General features: G+C 43.6%; 1 protein-coding gene across 4 annotated transcripts in view; it reads right to left on the bottom strand.

Annotated features, from left to right (window-relative positions):
* The window catches only part of PPARD (peroxisome proliferator activated receptor delta), a 48,606-nt gene that overhangs the window by 18,302 nt on the left and 14,668 nt on the right, over positions 1–15,636 (bottom strand). For 2 of the 4 annotated variants that reach the window (XM_033152667.1, XM_033152669.1), the window contains 2 exons: positions 12,976–13,116; positions 5,736–8,409 (listed from right to left, as the gene is read on the bottom strand). In XM_033152667.1, the coding sequence (XP_033008558.1) occupies positions 6,037–8,397 (2,361 nt within the window). In that variant the 5' untranslated portion in view covers positions 8,398–8,409; positions 12,976–13,116 and the 3' untranslated portion in view covers positions 5,736–6,036. Of the gene's footprint in view, positions 1–5,735; positions 8,410–12,975; positions 13,117–15,636 lie in introns of those variants that run through there. The other 2 variants (XM_033152668.1, XM_033152670.1) reach the window with 2 other exon arrangements.

Here is a 15,636-nt window from a genome sequence, read left to right as displayed (position 1 = left end):
TGAGATTTTATCTGCTCACTCACACACAAAAACCGTGTCTTTGGCAGATAGGAAACTGAAGCCACAATCAGCATTTCTACTGTCAAAAGAAAGGTGGTGGGAGTCATCTGCTCATGCCACTAGTAAAATCAAAATAAATTGCAGGTGCACAAATTCATACTAAATAACTGTGTGGTCTATCTTTACCAGCCTAGCTAAGCTCTTGGGCCTACCACCAGTGGAAAGGTGGATATTGACTCTGGGTAGCCTGCCTATGTTGCTCTCAGTAATCAGGGGGTTCACTCCTACTTGAGGAAGCCTGAGACAAGCCTGTCCCTTGGGGCAGCGAATCACAGCTGCACTCAGTGCAGAGGCCAACCAGGAGGTCCAGCAGTGCCTCCACACTCAGGATGCTCATGTTGCAGCCCATCCACCAGCAGCTGCTCCAGCTTCTTCAGCTGCACCTCGGCTAACAAATGCTAAACTTGGTTCATGTACCCAACCAGCCGTGGGTGTTGGCAGTCGCCTTTCTTGCCATCGCATTCAATCTTTGGTCTGAAGGTTCTGTTGCTTTTTTAAAAAAAACTTCATTATGTAGAGCCTTCCCACTGCTCTTTGGCTATTGCTAATCCTGGACAGTACTTCCAAGTACTTCCTAGTAATCAGTTTGGCTGATTGCAACAGGTTACAGTGCTTCTGTGTCGTCGTCTTCTTCTCTGCTTCCTTGGGCTATACTAGCTTCCGCTCAGGTCTCTTTTCCCATTTCCTCCAGCTCCTGTTCCACTTCCTTGTAAATTGTAAGTTGTACTGAAAAGTCAGCATTTGGCCCACCTTGAATTTCATGCCTGGGTTACTTTTCACTGGAAAAGTCACTTGCCTTTTTGCTGTGATCTTGCTTTCATTAACCATATTTCTAAAACCAAGAGGTAGTACAGAAATGTTTATATAAATAATATGCACAATCCCTAGTCTGGAACTCAATGAGACTTTCCCTTGAGAGAAACCCGGATTCCAATTCCTTCCATATTGACACCAGGCTGGCTTTGCTAAATACTGTAATGAAAGCTGAATTTTGAGTAGTGTGTCCACCTTATTTTACTTTTTTTTATTGAATATATACCGCCCTATACCCAGAGGTCTTGCTCCTATGACTTTAGCAGCAAAATACAAACATATTTAAAGAGCTGATTAAGTTCATGCCAGGAAAAGTTACACCTGCTTAACTGTTCACATCCAACTGTTTCTAAAAGCACTGGAGCAAGGCCAGTAAAAAGTTTACTGGGTCTCTCCTGCTTATCCTCCTGCAGTCAGCCATCTCCTTCTTCCTCTGAGTGGAACTTTCCTCCAAGTTGAAAAAAATAAGTGTAGACTTGGCTTCAGCAGGGCAGTGTTTGAGTATGACCTGCCTATGGTCGTCCCATTTTGCATACTTCACAGTATTACACAGCTCTAGTTATTGTGACACATGTACCTTTTCTGTCTCTTGAGTATAAACCTCATGAGAAGAAAATTTAGCAAAGGGGGGCGGCGGTGAAAGAGGACAATAATCTCTACAATGTTTACAAGTGCAGTGGGTGATAAGAGACTGGTGACCCTCTGAGGCTGATCATGTTTTCAAACCAAATCCCCACAACTGATTTTCTGGTCAGCAATCTAATCGCTCCCTCCACTAGCAAACTCAGATTCTGAGTTTTTGTGCAAAGTCACATGCTTTATTCACTATATCTATGCATGCCCAGGCAAATGTATCTTATGGGATATAACACAGAAGTTAGGTAGCTAAAGTGTAGCATAGAATGTTTCTTCTAGTGTGCTGCTTTTAATCACCATTTGCACAGGAGTATCTTAGAATCTGCCCAGTTTACAGTTTCAGGGTTTGCTGGCCACCTCTGCAGAAATTCATTTCTCACATGAAATGCTTAACATGCTTTTCGTGATCCTTCTGCTTCACACAGGAGCCCTTTAGCACTGTCTCCCACTGCTCTTTACCGGGGCAGTCCCTATATTCTGGTACCTTACCTGCCCTCTTTTTGCTTTTGGGTAAGATAATGGACGCGGGTGGCGCTGTGGGTTAAACCACAGAGCCTAGGGCTTGCCGATCAGAAGGTCGGCGGTTTGAATCCCCACGACGGGCTGAGCTCCCATTGCTTGGTCCCAGCTCCTGCCCACCTAGCAGTTCAAAAGCACATCAAAGTGAAAGTAGATAAATAGGTACCGCTCCAACGGGAAGGTAAATGGCGTTTCCGTGTGCTGCTCTGGTTCACCAGAAGCGGCTTAGTCATGCTGGCCACATGACCCGGAAGCTGTACGCCGGCTCCCTCGGCCAGTAATGCGAGATGAGCGGCGCAACCCCAGGGTCGGAAACGACTGGACCTAATGGTCAGGGGTCCCTTTACCTTTTTAAGATAATGGAAGAATTGCTGTGGCTCAGTGGTACGGCATCTACTTTGCATGCAGAAGATCCCAAACCCAGATTGGCTTCAGTAATGTTGCCCCATCATTGCCTCACTGAAGTCAATAGAACCCAGTGGTAAGCACCAGTCAGTCTAGGGGACAGTGACATGCTTCAGGTTGCTACAATAGCAGTCTAACACACATGTAACCCCCCTGTAGACTTAAATGCCAAAAGTTCTGAACTGAACTTGCTTTTTTAATATACTTTTTAAAGTGCTTATGATCTGTTTTCAGATTTCCTGATAGAGTAGCAGCTATTGACAATGCCCTCTACTTAAGTGGCACAGTGCTTTGTGAAATAACTTACTATTCAGTGATGCAGCTCTTCAAACATCTGGCATGACAGTATGCCTGCATTTTTCTCACCCTTTAAAATTAGCAAACACTGCTCACTCCCCAAAGTATGGATTGAGCCCATTTAAATCTTTAAATTTGTGGTTACCATATCTGGCATCAGTACATATTGTATTTTTATAAGGTAGTTTGCCAATTGAATATTTCTGTCCAGGGATCTGCACTAATCCAGCTGGATTTAATTTCCTCCTTTTCCCCAATAAATTGTATATTTTTGTTACAACACTTGATTAAGCCGACAGAACACCTTTTTCACATTATATGTGCACATATCAAGCATTCAAAGCCTTTAATGTGCATTGAGCTCAGAAGTCCTTAAAACTTCCCTGTATAGTAAAAAGGTAAAGGTAAAGGGACCCCTGACCATTAGGTCCAGTTGCGGACGACTCTGCGGTTGCGGTGCTCAGCTCGCTTTACTGGCCGAGGGAGCCGGCGTACAGCTTCCGGGTCATGCGGCCAGCATGACTAAGGTGCTTCTGGTGAACCAGAGCAGCGCACAGAAACGCTGTTTACCTTCCCTCCGGAGCGGTACCTATTTATCTACTTGCACTTTGTGCTTTCGAACTGCTAGGTTGGCAGGAGCAGGGACCGAGCAATGGGAGCTCACCCCGTTGCAGAAATTCAAACCGCCGACCTTCTGATCGGCAAGCCCTAGGCTCTATGGTTTAACCCACAGCGCCACCTGCGTCCCTGTATAGTAGGCTAGCACTATTAATGCAGAGGGAGAGACAAAGAGAAAACAGATGGTTCCCCTGTCGCTCAGCTGAGAATTCAAACTCAAGTCTTACTGCATTAGAATAGCCTTCTTAAGACATTCTACTTGTGTGCAAATAACAACATGCAAGTGGGGATGAGAATGCTAAGTTCTGATTGCCGTGTCCATATTTCCTTCTACAGGGGTAATATTATTAAAAAGCTGTGGGGTTAGTTTGTTTGTTTTTGAATGCTGAAAAAAATGGAGTGTTAAATCATGTAGGAAGCTTCCATGAGTACAGGAGGCTTTCTGCTTTAGATACTCTTCCTGTGCAGCTCATGAAGGAAAGGACGGCAATGGCAGGAGCCTAACACATTTGTCACTCCCTTGTTGCTTTTACAGCAAGAGTAAAACACCTGGAGGGAGCTAGTAGTATGAGGCATTACTCCTCAAACCATGATGCATTTCTGACCACCAAATCACGCTAGTTATATCTAAATAGAGTACAGTACTACTTCCACTATATCATTCTTACAACACCTTACATCTCTTTGTCTCACTTATGCATTTTACACGATTTCCCTTTTAACCTATAAAGGGAATGTCTTTAAAAATATCCCTTCATAAGGTATTTCTTATGACCAGCACCCATGGCAGATTGTGCGGTTGACAGTGGAGTCCTTGGAAACTCAGAAGAAGCAGCCCAAGGAGGAAGCCATAAAGGGAGGTGAATCAATGGAGAGGAGACACAATACAGTAGGAAGGCCTGGTGAGCAGAACCTCAGTGACCCAAAAGTTTGGGAATTGAATTTAGATTTTCAAAGACTACAGAGGAGCAAGCACCATTCTAGCAGGACATGTATTTCAATTTGTACTCACTGCCATTAAAGCAAGGCCACATGTTAGCAGTCTACTACCTGCTTTGTGTACACAAACATATGAGGCAGCAGCCAATTCCCAGAACTGAATTTATGGGTAAGGGTCAACAGCTAATGAGTTTATGCCTATTATTTATTTTTATTTAAGTTTTTCAGAAAAAAATAATTCCCATTTTTGTTTTTCCAAGTATATTATTTTCAGGTTTGTGTATGAGAGCAGCTGCCACTGTGCTCTTTTGGTACTGTCCCAGACCTTCTCAGGTGGCAAAGCATATCTCTTTGGCAGACGACCAATCATATTGGCTGTAAAACAGGAGGCGCTGCTAAGTGCATGCTACTGCTAGAGATAGCCAGAATGTCTGGAACGTTTCCCAAGGACGTTAGACCATGGGACAACATCCCAAGGAAAAGGCAAGTTATGGACAGGAGAAATAAATGAAGCCTACAGTGCTTGTATTATGGAGTCTCAACTTAAGCTCCACGAATAAAGCTTCTCTGTACTGTACTGTACTGCAACTGGTAGAAGAAAAAATTAATAAGGCTCTAAGCTCATTTCATTTCAGAGTACAAAGCCCCTAGAGAAATAAAAACAAATGATCCTGGTTATTTCCCAGGTAAAGTACTACTGCTGGGTGTGTGGGATTGTGTGCACATGCAAGATAAATAGATTGCAATTGGATGCAGAGGATTTTATTTATTTAAAAATATTTCTAGACTACTTTCTATTAAAAATATTGAAGTGGTTTACAATATTAAAACATTAAAAAACATTTTTATATGCACACATATTAAGAATTCCAGGCTGTATGATCCAGTGTTAATGATCAGGAAATGCAGAGCAAATAGGTGTGTTTTCAATAAATGCCAGCAGCATGGATGACTCCCATTCAACAGTCTGAATCCAAGGATTCTGTAGTGTAGGGTAGTTAGGGTTAGGCTCTGCGCTTTTCCCCAGCTCTATGCTTGTGTTATTCATGTATAGGTCATAGCTGTGTAGAGCAGTTGCCCCGAGCAAGCATAGCCAGTGTTCGAAACTCCCATTGTTCTAGGCGTCTTTTGCAACAGGGAATTTCCTTAGTGTGAGCAGTTTCTGAGCTATGGGTACAGCACTGAGCCTAAGAGTTCAGATTAAAACTGCAGAGTGGAAGGAAAGGAGGACCTTTTTCTGCCTCCCCACTTCCAACTACTCTCTGAAGACTGGAGAAGAGACTGTCTTAAGAACATTTGGGGGGTGGGCAGGGGGAGGACTAGACTATGTGGAAAATGAACATAAGATTTCAGCTGCAGTTCATTCATTTTCAGCTTTGTATTCTTGTTATAAAAAAGCACGCTTAGACATTCCGTTGTTGCGCCCATAACCGAGGATTCAAGTGCCATTTAGCTGCTAGCTTTCATATCTCAGTTTTTAACACTGAGCACAGCCCTTCCATTTATACAGGATCTCATGCACTGGGCTTTCCTTACTGACAACCACACACAACACACAGATGTGCTCCTGTCTCTTCACAGCCATTCAACAGAATGTGACAGTTCTGGAGGTCAAGCATCTTGTCCTTAGCTGCTGGACCATGTCAGTTTAGCAACTATAAACAGACAAAATGGAAGCTTAAAATCACAATTGTGGTATCTGGCCATGTCCTTCCATTAAAGGAGTGTTTGCTCTGGCAAGTAATCCCATCACAACCTTCCTCTGGCGGCCTGTATCTGGTTCTCTAAATCATAAAGTCTTTGTGTTTGCCGCCTCATCCAGCCGACCAGCAGCAACAAACTGATCACTAGAGCCACTTGAAATAATAAAATCACCACAATAGGGTGGAGAGCAATATTTAGTACTCCATTTGAACTAGGAGACCATCCAAGAAGCACCTCCCACCAGGCATGGTCTCCAGCAGATTTAACTGTGGCTACAATCTGGGCAATCTCCCTATTGCTATGCTGAATCTCAAGTGCAGCATTTTCACCCATGTCTTTGATTTTCAACAATTCCTGCTTCAGGGAGGGGTGAGAAAGCAGGTTTTTCAGAGTAGAAAGGCCAAGGCCTAGAGAAATAGGCGAGATTTCTCGGTACAAAGAGGGGTAGGCCTTCATGTGCTGCACAGTCCAAACAGGTACCCGAAATTGGAAATCACAGCCTACAAGCACACTAATATTGCAAAAACAACGGTTAATATAAGGCAGCATAGGCTGGATAACCAGACCATTAATGATTACAAACTCACATGGAGTTCTTACACAAATACATCCCTTCCCAGTATACACAACAGTAGAACTTTCTTCTTGGATTACATCAAAAGAGCAGTGGGAACTATTTACAAGCTGAGGAGAGAAGCATTCGTGGTGTTCTTCTAAACTGCTGTCATCACATACAAAGCCCAGGTTTTCCCTTTTCACACAACCTTGCACATTAACTGTTTGCCAGTCACCATCCCTCATCCGTGCCCACCTATTGGAGTCCCTGGAATACATGACCAAATCATTGTCAATCTGGAATCCCAAGGGGACCACTGGGTAGATTGGGATGATCTGGGTGGCTTCTACGGTTATTAAAAATAACCGTAGCATGTTCTGGGCAGAATCATAAGATGCATTTAGCAACCTCCACCAAGCCTCCAAGGCTATTTCTCCTGAAGTGAGCTCTGGCCGAATTAAATTGCTCACCTCCATGGGAATGTTTCCTGCCTTGGCCTCTCGAATCATTCCCATGACTACATTCTGTGTGACTGCTTGTGCCTGTTCACATGCTAAAGCCAATGAAACATTGCTTTGGAGGGACTGGATTCCAGACACTATCAACATGCTGTCCTCTTCTAATATTGTTTCCCAGACTGGAAGCACTTTACTGATAGCTTGTGGTTGTTCTGTGAGCTGCAAGAGAGATTTGGTTAATGGGGCAGTCAGTTTCCCTATTTGTTTTGTGGAATATGAAAGTTTATTAGCCAAGACTTCTATGTTGGCTGCATCTATGAAAGAAAGACCTGCTCCTAGAGGCCCAAGCCAATCCATCAGTTCTCTTTTAACCCTTTCTCCATGATGTACTCCATCCCACATTTTAACCCACTCCATCCAACCTCTGTGGCTGACTCTGAGAAAGGGAGCACATTGAGGTGCTCTCTGTGACACATTCAAACCCTCAAAATAAATCTGCACCTCCTTTAGTGAGGTCTGGGGGTGCATGACAATTTGTTCAGGCTGATCTAATTTCAACACATGAGACCCAACGATGGGGTTGGTCAAACGGCGAAGTGGGAGGATGTCTGTGATCAGGGGATTAAATGTAAGAATTGTTTTGTTTTGGGAGCCAAATTCTACCCGGTATGAACCTTGCTCACTTATTTCCTCCGTGATGGCAACATAACCGTAGAATTTAAACCTAATAGAGGACATTTGTTGGTCACAGTGTGTCCCCCTGATCGGCACCACCCAGTCTGGTGGCCCCTGTTGAATTAAGTCCATTCCCTTTAATTCCCACTCCTGCGATTCCCAATTAACAATCAGGCGGGTGATGTTATTTCCAGAGGGCGAAATCAAGGACAGCTGGAACTGATCTCCAGGAAACCTAGTGTTCTGGGTTCCAACAACAGTTCGCAGATGCAGCGGTGCACCAGGTTTCCATAAAGCAGCAGAAATGAGGGCAACATCACATGAACCATCCTGGATGCTGCTGCTTCCGGCTGAACGAGAATCCAGGTGTGTAGGCAAAGGTCGGCAAGAAACAGGAATGCGAACACTTGAACTGGCCGTCTGCATGCTGTAACAAAAATGTCCAACTTCTCCACTGGTCTTGAGGGTGCAATTGGCTATGTCTCTCCAGTGGCAGCTGACTGAGTCTGAGACAGCATGGAACATGTAGAAGCTCTGGAACACTCCAGGGTTGGATCCATTGGCGTACAATCCATGCATGCGACAAAGCAACTTTGCTTCAGCTACTCCTCCTTTTGGCAGACAGGCCCACAACTTCACAGGGATGGCAGACACATTTGGGGTGGCAGAAACAATCATCCATCCGTTCCCCAGGAACAGCAGCAAAGGAAACAACATCCTGGAAAACACCTGAGAGAAAGAGAACAGAAAAAGGATCTCCAAAACCCCAGTAGCCTGGGTATGCATCACTACTGCAACTCCAGTTCTTTGATGAGGCATCACTGACAAGTGCAGTATCCATGAAAAAGAAAGGACTGCTGGTCCAAGTTAGCAATCAGAATGACTACTAAGTGGACTGGATTCAGATTGAGACCAAGAATCCTGGGGGTATGTATTTCTGCTCAGAAAGCAGGTTATAACAAGGGACTAGTGGCCCACCTGGAATACATGCCAGTGGCACAAGCCAGCTAGCATATTTTACTAGCTGTCGTCCAGAATAATCTTTTCCAGATTTAGTATCAGAAATCTGGGGAATTCTAGTGACCCAAGATTAAGAGATGCTTGGCATCCCTGAAAAGAGAAGAGAGAGAAACCTTTTTACTTAGTTGTCTACACACTTGGCATTCAGCATGGAAATTTTTGGCCGTAATGCTCAACAGACAGTCAAAGAATAGCAAACCAATTTCTACTTTAATTATGAAATTTAAAAACTTTCCACTCCTCCCAACACTGGAAACTTCCACTCTGCATATTCTAGGGCAGTTCAACAATTATCAGTGTTTAAATACTTGTTTTTCTTTTCTTTTTTACTGAGATGGCAGGACAATCCAGAATGTATTCTGGGCATGGGGATAGAGATTTATTCTATTTACGGTAATTAACAAAATTAAAATACAGCTTGCCTGTAAGAAAACCTCTAAGTGGTTTACATATGTATAAAATAAAGCATTAAACCTCAGTATAAGAACAGTTAAAATGGGTATTTAAAAACATGTAGAAGACTATCATAATCAACACTAGCAAAAAAAAGGAGAAGATACTTATGTGGCTTCTACATGTCTGAATAGGACTGCCGAAACAAAAATATTTTAAGAAGGTGGTGAAAATTACAGCAAAGGCACTTGCCTGATGTCAAGCAGGCAGGGAGTTCCAAAGTATAGGTGCTGCTACACAGGAAGAACAATTTCTTGTAAGTATTGAACAAGTATTATGTGGCACCATTAACGCTGCCAGTTCTGCAGATCAAAGCAGTTGAGGGAGCATATATGGAGTAAAGTGATCTTGCAAGTAAAATGGCCCCAAGCTGTTAAGGGCTTTATATCCTAATAGTAATCCCTCAAACTTGGCCTGGTAGCAAATGGGCAACTGGTGCATAACTCTGAGGAAGGGTGTTATATGCAGACAGGGTTTCATTCCTGTCAGTAACTGTGCAGTAACTAATTGCAGCTTCTGGTTCAAGTGCATGGGAAGCCCCACAAAGACTGCGTTGCAGTGCATTGCAGTAATCCCATCTTGAAGTCACCAATGCTTGAACTACTGTGGCCAAGCTATCCTGGTTCAGGTTTGGCTGTTGGTGTCACCCTAGCACCTTCATGCACCCATTGCATGAAGTAAAGGGCACTTATAGCAAATGAGGCTACCTGGGCCTCTACTGGCAGAACAGGTTCCAGAAGCACCCCCAAACTGTGTGCCTGCTCCTTCAGAGAGAGCGCATCCAGGGAAGGCAGTTGACTAATTTCTTGGACAAAGGAATCACTCATCCACAGTATTTCTGTCATGCCAGGATTCAAGCTTAACATGTTATCCTTCATCCATCCTACCACTGGATCCAGGCACCAGTCCGGGGCCTGCACCACCTGCCCTGATGCAGGTGTGATGGAGAAATAGAGTGAAGTGTCATTAGGATACTGATAACTCATTGCCCACAAACTCCTAATGATCCCTCCAAGCAGGTTCATGTAAATACTAAATATCACTGGGGAAAGAATAGTGTCATGCTGCTTTATGTAAGTGCAAGAGGCCACAAAGCACTCTCCCCAAAAGCATTGTCCTGTAGGTAGGGCAGGGACCATTGGAATACAGTGCCCTCCAATTCCCATTTGACAGTGTCAGTCCAGTAGGATACCATGTCAATGATACGGAAAGTCACAAACAGAGAGAGAAGCAAAAGCAAAGTTGCACTCCCCTTGTTCCCACTCTTTGAAAAGGTTATCTATCAGGGCAACCAAGAGAGACTCAATACCATGGCCAGACCTGAACCCAAATTGGAACAGACCAAAATATTCCATGACATCCAATAATGCTTGCAGCTGCCCTACCAGAATTCTTTCCACCACCTTCCCCAATGAAGGTAGTTGCAACTGGTTGATATTCTAGTCCAAGGGGTTCAGGCCTGGTTTTTCCCAGGAGAGGCTGAACCACAGTCTCTTTCAAGGGAGTATACACCATCCCCTTATGGATGTCAGTGCTAACCACACTCTGGCCCCAAAGAGTCAAACCCCCTCTGCTAGCTTTAATAAGCCAGGAGGGACAGGGATCAAGAGGACACATTGTCAGGCATATAGCCAGCACCTTGTCCACACCAACAGACTGCATCAGCTGAAACTGATCTCACAACACATCACTGACTATGGCATTGAGTATTTCATCTAGAACTGCAATAACCGCAGAACTAATTAAGGTCACTCTGACTTTATCCTCAAAATATATAGCCAGTTGGTCACAGTAGGTCCTCTAATGCTCCAGAGGTCCTTCCCCCACAGTGGAAGTCAGTAACCTCCAGAATGTTTGAAATAATTCCACTGGCCAGTGACTAGAGAATGCAATGCAAGCTGTGAATGAACCTTCTTTGCAGCTTGCATGCACTGTCACATGGTTGGCACAGCTACTGCACTAACCAGCATTTAGTCAGCTGGTTGTGAGACTTGTGTCACTTGTGCTCTAGTCTTTATTCTGCTTGCTTCATAGCCCAAAGCTCTCTAGAATACCAAGGAGCTGCAGATGCTCAGGAGAGATCATGTCAACCACTCATTTCATCTCGCTACTCCATAGTGAAACCAGGGCATCAACAGGATTGTCCAGAGTGTTTAGGAATTCCTCAAGAATTCAGGAACCCCTCTAGTTCCATTAGTCTCTGAGAGTGGGACATCCAAACAGACCCACCATCATTACTATTAATGTTCCAACCATGACAAGAGACTGAATTGCATCCCCCCCCCCCAAAAAAAGTTTGATCTATCCCTCATATCACTTGGGCTAAAAACAACATCAAGAGTATGCCCTGCATGATGTGTTGGACCAATGGCCATTTAAAACAGTCCCATGGTGGCTCTGCCACTGGGCAACAGGGTGGTCGATAGACCAGCTACATTCCCAGTCAGACACTCAACTTCAGCTATACTTTCCCCTGCCCATCACCACTGAAACTGGGGGGACATATTCACAACTCCTTCGTACCTGCCCACCCAGACACATCCTGGCACCATCATCCAATGTCACACTGTACAGCTGGGCAATTAAGGCCACAGATAATACATCCCACACTTTCAGATGGAAGGTAGTAACTTCATAACAACTCTCCTTATGCTGTATCTCACTCAGAGGGAACCCACCAAACAAAGTTTCTCCTCTTCCTGGCTTTCATAGGCCTGCTTTCCACATTCCCATTTTCAGTGTCGTAGAATCATAGAATTGTAGAGTTCGAAGGAACCCTGAGTGTCATCTAGTCCAACCCCCTGCAATGCAGGAATCATAGCTGAGAAATCCTGAACATATCCTTGACCATCCAGCCTCTGAGGGAGTCAATTCCACTGTCAAATAGCTCTTACCACCAGAAAGTTCTTTCTCATGTAATTTGAATCCACTGCTTTGGGTCCTACCCCCTGGAGCAGCAGAAAACAAGTTTGTTCTATCTTCCATGCAACAGCCCTTCAGATATTTGAAGATGGCTATCATATCACCTGTCAATCTTCACTTCTCCAGGCTAAACATACCCAACTCCCTCAACCATTCCTCATAAGGCTTTGGGGGTACCCTGCCACAGTTGATCCTACTGTACACATCAGATTCTGCATCTACACTCCAGCTACAGTATATCCACTCAACTAGCATTCAAGCAGTACCACTCACTGCAATCAGCACAAACACTCTCTTACCTGAAGGCAGAGATCTAACAGGACAAAAACTGTGTAGTCATCCTGTAGATTTGCTCTCCTGCTGATGAAGCAGCCACCTATATAAAGATGCTTGCCAATCCCACCTATCCCCCCCCCCAATCTCCATTCCCTCTCCATTAACCCCTTACACCAAGAGTGGGCAAGTGTTTTGGGTCCCACTCCACATGCAAGCTTTGACAAGTAGGGAGAGCAACCCACCTGCCATGCACATGACATTATTATGGTATCACATGATTGTTCCACCCTCCTGTCAAAATCTCTTGTGGGGTTTCCAAGCACTTGCTGCTGCTGAAGGAAGCCACAGAGAAGCCTGCATTTTAAAATGCAGCCAGAGGTCCAGGGCTGCTGCAGCCTGTTCCAACTGTCCCTCCGCAGCTCACTTCCCTTCATCATACTACAATTCACAGTGCCACCTATCTGTGCCCAATCAAACTTCAGGGTGATGGCATTCTTGCATATTTATGATATGTAAGCTATATTTCTCAATAAAATTAATGCTTTTTAAATAAAAACCTGTAAATGGCGTTATAGACAGCAGGAAATTCTGATTTATTTCTGCCTTAAATGCTTGTTTCCTTACCTTCTTAGTCGCCCTTCTCCAACCTGTTATCCTCCAAACGCTTCAGACTACAACTTCTTTTATTCTTGACTGTTGGTCACGCTGACGGGGACTGATGGGAGTGAATTCAAAACACTGGAGGGCACACCAGGCTGAGGAAAGCTGTTCAATGCCGTTAAACCCAGAAGTCTAACCATGTCTACTCAGAACTAAGTCCTACTGACTTCAATGAAGCTTACACCTGGGTAAGCTGGGTTAAGACTGTAGCCTTACTTTCTTTTGCAAGTGGCCCATGCTTTGTATTCTGAACGAAAGCCTATGCTGAAATTTCATATAATTTAACTTTATTTGTCAAGAACTTCCAGCCAGAAGCTAGTGGGTTCCTCTCCCTCTCTGTTTTCCTAGGCACAGAGAGAAACTGCCACTCACACCAACAATTCAGCTTTGTACTAGTAGCATTGCAGTCTAGCCTGCACTCATCCAAGACAGCTGTAAAAGTGTTTGGCAACCCTTTTTTTGCCCCCTCTACAGATGCCTTGAGATTGCTGACTGAACAGTGAGAAATTTGGAACTATTAACTTTTACAGAGTTACATTTTCTCACCTCATTTGCCAGTCATATCAACACTTTCCTGTCTGGCACCCAAATACATTTTCAGTGTTCAAAACTAAAACACCTGCGGATGAACAGATGGCTCTGCAACACTAAGACTATCAGACACTATGCCTATGAGAGAGTAAGAGTAATATCATTGTACACAAACAAACGATGGCACCAAGGCCAACAAAGCAGTGCTAAGTCTTAACAAAATCTACCACACCATCCATTCTGCCAAGGACAAAGTCTCCTGAAGAGATCAGAACCAGAGGCTTCAGAGCAAGTTCCAAGGGCATCATGGCAGATTCCCTTATCCTTGGGGAAGGTTCCAGTTTAACAACTGGTAATAAAATAAGATGAAAACACATATTAAAATTCCTGCCTCTTAAAATCTTAAATCTAACCACTGGAAGTCAGCCCCCAAAAGGGTGATTTCCCAATGCTTCTCAAAAGTGCTGAGGCTTGCTCAATCTCAAAATAACAGAATTTCCAAATTAATGCTGCAGCCACCAAGCACACCTTGCTTTCATACAATCAAGAGGGCCTTCTTGGCTGATCTAAGATGTATCTTTATATTTTAAGATTACAGAAAATGTGAGGAGTCGTATATGTCTACTTATTTCAGTGTGAAGAAAGGAGAGAGTCTCGAAAAGGTTAAACTTCAGGCAGAGGTGCCTCCAACAATAATCTGTCAGTCATTAAGAATAGTGGCCATTTTCTCACAAGCATGAATTTAGAACTAATCCAGAATAACAAAACAAGTGAGGATTAGAATCTAGACCACACTTTACAGAGCAGTTGCTAGAAACCCCATCAGTAAAGAGGAAAAACAAGACAATGTCACAGGAATGTATTTTTTTCACAAGGAAGTTGAAAGCTCTGTGTAGAAGCTTCTCTATGTGTCCATTCATGAAGAAGGAACAAAGGCTTTCTATGGAAATCTAGAGATTTTTCCTGTGGAAATTTTAGCATGCTTATATCTAGGGAAAATTTTGGATTCTATATATATATATATATATATATATATATATATATATATATATATACGCGCGCATATTCAAGCCAACAATTCAAAAATTGCTCTTCTGGTAATAAGGGGTTTGGGGAGTTCCTTTTCCTTCATGCAACAAAGTGGGTTTGATGAAGACCCCCTCAAGTCTGAAGTATTTAATTGCAGTATTACAAAAGGCAGGTCCAAACCTCCTCCAATCAGAGTGGTCTATAAATCTTGTCTCTTCAGAAGTAAGATTACTTTAGATAACACTGTGAGGATTAAAAACTGAGCAAACAACAGGAGACAATTCTGTTAATGATTTTCACAGGGATTAGTAAGGCATAATAGCTCTCCCACATTTCTCAGGGCAGTGTATTTTTTCTCCCCTCCCCCTCCCAAAAAAAGATATCAATCATTGTTACTGGTTTTTTAGTCCAAAACAAGAAATATGTTGGAATTGATGGATTGTCAAAAGGTATTAAGAAACAGTTGCCAAGAAAAACGACTTAACCTGTCATAAATATGAACACAGAATGAAGTGGAGCAGCAAAAATGGCAGGATCTCACTAGCCTGTACTTGTCTTCAGAAATCTCAAATTTTTCAACTATATATATATGGGTAAAACATTTACACATCAAATAAAAAATGATGTAATACTATGCTGGGAGGCTGGGGCAGTAGAGAAGACAATGAAATGCTTTGCTCCTACATCAGTTTTAGTATGACATTTATCGCCACCACTCATTTGCTCGCCAACCCTGCCAAACCCTGCACTGTCTTGACCACTACCATATCCTTACACCTCCTTCAACCCAACATCCCCACCACAACCCACCCTGTTTCCAATCTCTATCTCACAGTTTGTCCAAAACTCGTGCCTCCTTCAACATTTCACCCTGGTCTCAAGATCCTCCATCACTGTCAATCACAGAGAAGAGGGGCATGAAGAGAAGAGAGCTTTCCTTCCTTTCAGCATGCACCACTTTCGCTGGCAGAAGAAAGCGTGCATTTATAAATGGACACTTCTTTCTGGTGGCAGTGAACTAAGGAGAGAATGTTTTCAACCTGTAGCAGCAGTGGCGACAATGAT

The sequence above is a fragment of the Lacerta agilis genome, chromosome 6 (genome assembly GCF_009819535.1).
Source record: "Lacerta agilis isolate rLacAgi1 chromosome 6, rLacAgi1.pri, whole genome shotgun sequence".
NCBI classification, from domain to species: Eukaryota; Metazoa; Chordata; class Lepidosauria; order Squamata; family Lacertidae; genus Lacerta; species Lacerta agilis.
Note: the sequence above shows the minus strand (reverse complement) of the source record. Positions and strands in the feature narration are given on the sequence as shown.